This window comes from Calonectris borealis, chromosome 15 (genome assembly GCF_964195595.1).
Source record: "Calonectris borealis chromosome 15, bCalBor7.hap1.2, whole genome shotgun sequence".
In the NCBI taxonomy this organism is placed as follows: Eukaryota; Metazoa; Chordata; class Aves; order Procellariiformes; family Procellariidae; genus Calonectris; species Calonectris borealis.
Window position 1 is genome coordinate 21,947,022 of NC_134326.1, and position 3,321 is coordinate 21,950,342.

Consider the following 3,321-nt stretch of genomic DNA (forward strand, 5'->3'; position numbering starts at 1 on the left):
TGTTGAATGCCAGTGTGCTTTGTGGATTTCTCTTATAATAGGGTATAATCAAACCCATTGAGCCTGCGACTGGGATATTGAGTGCGAGAGCAAACAAAGGGCTGGGTGAACCGGTCCTCTATTGTTAAGCACAAGTGTCCACAGCAGCTCATCCAGATACGGGGGTATGTACGCACTCAGGACAGGGTGCTCAGAATTAAAGACAAATCCTATTAATTAAGACAAAATCATAACGGAAGCTCTTTGTTCATATTGGATTTGGGGTTTATTGTAGACTTTCTGTTAGTAGCATTCCTAAAAATAGAGGTTTGCGTCAGGAGGCACCGTGGGTTATTGGCAATTAATGCGTTGTCTTTTCTTTACTGAGATATTCTTGTTTCCATGTGCAAAATATGATGTTTAGAAATTTTGTCTGAGAAATCTAGATAAAATTCTATTTATGCCTTTCCTCTTTTGCTCTGAAAGAGCCAAGCCTCAGGGAGAGGTCCCAGATTGAGGTGTTAGATTTGTGGGGGTTTTTTGAATAAACATTTTTATAGTATTTTCATATTTTTTCTTTTGAGCAGAAAATGCTTTGCAGATGGCTGATATCACAGCACTAGCTAATGAAGCCACGGGTGTGTTTTTCCTTTCTTTGTCAGGACCCATCATGTCCGACAAACCAGATTTTGCAGAAATTGAAACATTTGACAAGACCAAGCTGAAGAAGACAGAAACCAGAGAGAAAAATCCATTGCCCACTAAAGAAAGTAAGTGCTTATGAGGCTGTTTGAACTACGAGTAGCAAGGACACAATCTGTATTGCAGTTCATATGCAAAATGAATACTAATCGTAGGATTACAGGCTCAAACTCATCCCTGACTTTAACGGGGGATAATAGCAAGACTTGTACTCTATGCTGGGCTTCCAAGGATACCAGTAGTTATAACTGATGGTGCGTTTTGCCTGAAAAATCCTTTCTGATGAGATTGCTCTTGCTTCTGCTAAAAGCAAGACCAGTTTTTTCTGCTGGTTGCAGGTAACGGGATCAAACTGTTTGTAATTACCACGTTACCAGCCTCTTCGGAGGCACCGACGCACAGGGGAACCCTTGCACGTCCCTGGCGGGCCAGGCAGCATCCCCAGAAGGTGCCTGGGCTCTGGATTTAACGTGTTAAATGATGAGCTGCTGCCTGCCACTGGTACCTGCTGTCAGCCTGGCCAGGAGAGCTCCAGGCACCTTCTCTGGGAATAAGGCAGCAAGAGAAACCCATCATCCTCCTCATCTAGCAGGCAGTCTTCCTTAGCAAAGCACCCCTGGGCTTTTCTCCTGCAGCGTCTTCTGCCGTACACCGGCAGCCAGGTGAGGGTTGTGATTCACATTCAGCTTCGGATGTGAAAATGGCATTTCTCTGCACTTGGACCAGACGTTGTGAGTGGTTGCCTTCAGGAGAGTATCACTAAGCACTTTGGATCTGTCGGTACTGATAGCCATGGAGACGCACTGTCCCTCCACATAAGATACCTGGGTTTTCCCCTGTTTTTTTATCCCTACTGATGCTAAAGCTGTAAATACGAGAGGAGGTTCGCACATCATGAACTGCACCCCGCTAGCTACGCAGACGTGGGAACGGGTTGGCATTTCCAGGTGGCCAGAGAAAGCAAGTGGGGACTTACCATCGCCTGGCTTTAAGAATGACCGTAGAAATCTGTATCCTGCAGAATCATTGTAATGTTTATTGATGTTTTTGTTTCCTCTGGTTTTCTGGCAGCTATCGAACAGGAAAAGCAAAGTGAAAGTACAGCCTGAGTGTAGAATTGAAGATGTGACTGCTGCTTCTTCGTGGGGTTTTGGCTTCCGAGTTGGGTTGTTTTGGTTTGTGTGTCCCCGTCCCGTCCCGTGTTTTGCCCATTTATTTTAGCAAACATTTGCTCATTTAATGTTCCCTGGGGAAGAAGTTTGTTTTGTGTTTGCTGAACAAGATACTATGTATTTGTATTCTTAAAACTGTAATTCCAAGTTCTGTATCAACCCATTACTTGCCAAAAAAAGCAATTTGCATAAAAATTGTTTTCCTAAATCTCACAATAAACAGATTTCTTCTGATCGGCTGTCTCTGAGCCTTGCAGAAATAGGCTTTACATTGCAACTCTTACTAGCATCCTTCTCGCTTTGTTTGCCACAGCGTCTAGAGAGCACGGCCAGGTTGGGAAGAGTTACCCCAGGCACCGACAGGTCCCGGACCAGCACACAGCCCCCCTCCGTCAGCACCTCTGTCCTGCAGGCTCCCGGAGCCCCAGGCACCCCCCAACTGCCTTCGCAGCCGCCTGCAGGCTTCACTGCCTTTCCCTGTCTCGCTCAAAAGGGTGTTTCAGGGGAACTCCGAGGGGCAAATTTTGTATGCTAGTAGCTCCTAAGGTTTTAACCCCCCCGCTTGGCAGCAGACATGAATAAGATGGGAAGCTGCTGGCCTGCTTCAGTCCTGTCCAACAGTAGGTTAGAGGGACTCAGAGACAAGTACCTGCTTACAAATTCCATGAAAAATCGATGGCGCTGAGGAAATACTCAAATTAGCGTCCCAGATGGGAGAAGGGCTGCAGCACCCTCTCCACAGCTTTTTTTCTCTCTTTAGCCTGCCAAGGTCCAATCAACCTTGGGACAACTGCAGCACACATAGCCTTTGGCCCATCTAATATCAAGCAATACAGGAAAGTGGGAAGGTGGGAGAAGGAAAGAAAAATTATTATTGCACTGATTTTCTGGGATGAGAGAGAGACCTTCAGCAGCACAGGGGTGTAGGACACAAACCTTCAAAGCAAGCAAGGACTCCCTAAATCTTCTGGTGGTGCAATAACACTGGTCTGCAGAGGGCTTGGCAAAAATAAGCTCTGGTACCAGCTCAGGGGACTCTCAATTACATGGTGTCATATTATCTCCAGAATTAATTTGCAATCATATTAGAAAAACAAGTGTTTACTCTAGGAAGATAAACTGCTGTCCCTGGAGCTCCCGTTTGATCCTACTTGCGCTGTGAAATAGGAATAATTCTGTGTACTTCAGCAGGGTTACTCTGGGTTCGTACCTGCGTAAGGCGAGGCAGAAGCTGTTCTACAGGCTTCAGAAAACAGAAACAAATGGTTGGGGTGGTGTTTAGAAAGCTCTCGTTCACTTAAGACACTTGACATTTAACGTGAATAGTCAGAACTGTAATTAAACAATAGCAGTGTAGCCACAAAAAGGTGACCCTCAGTGGCAACAAAAAGTAAACAGAGGTGGCCAAGACACCACAGGAAAACACACGGCGTGCAGGACTAGTGATTTCAGAGCTTCATTAACGTCA

General features: G+C 45.6%; 1 protein-coding gene across 1 annotated transcript; it reads left to right on the forward strand.

The window, feature by feature from the left end:
* Window positions 1-580: 580 nt before the first annotated feature.
* LOC142088531 (thymosin beta-12-like) lies at window positions 581-2,086 on the forward strand. The gene is made up of 2 exons (XM_075163920.1): window positions 581-749; window positions 1,753-2,086. The coding sequence occupies exons 1-2, from the start codon at window positions 581-583 to the stop codon at window positions 1,788-1,790; spliced, it is 207 nt and encodes a 68-aa protein (XP_075020021.1). The 3' UTR covers window positions 1,791-2,086.
* The last annotated feature ends 1,235 nt before the right edge of the window (window positions 2,087-3,321 follow it).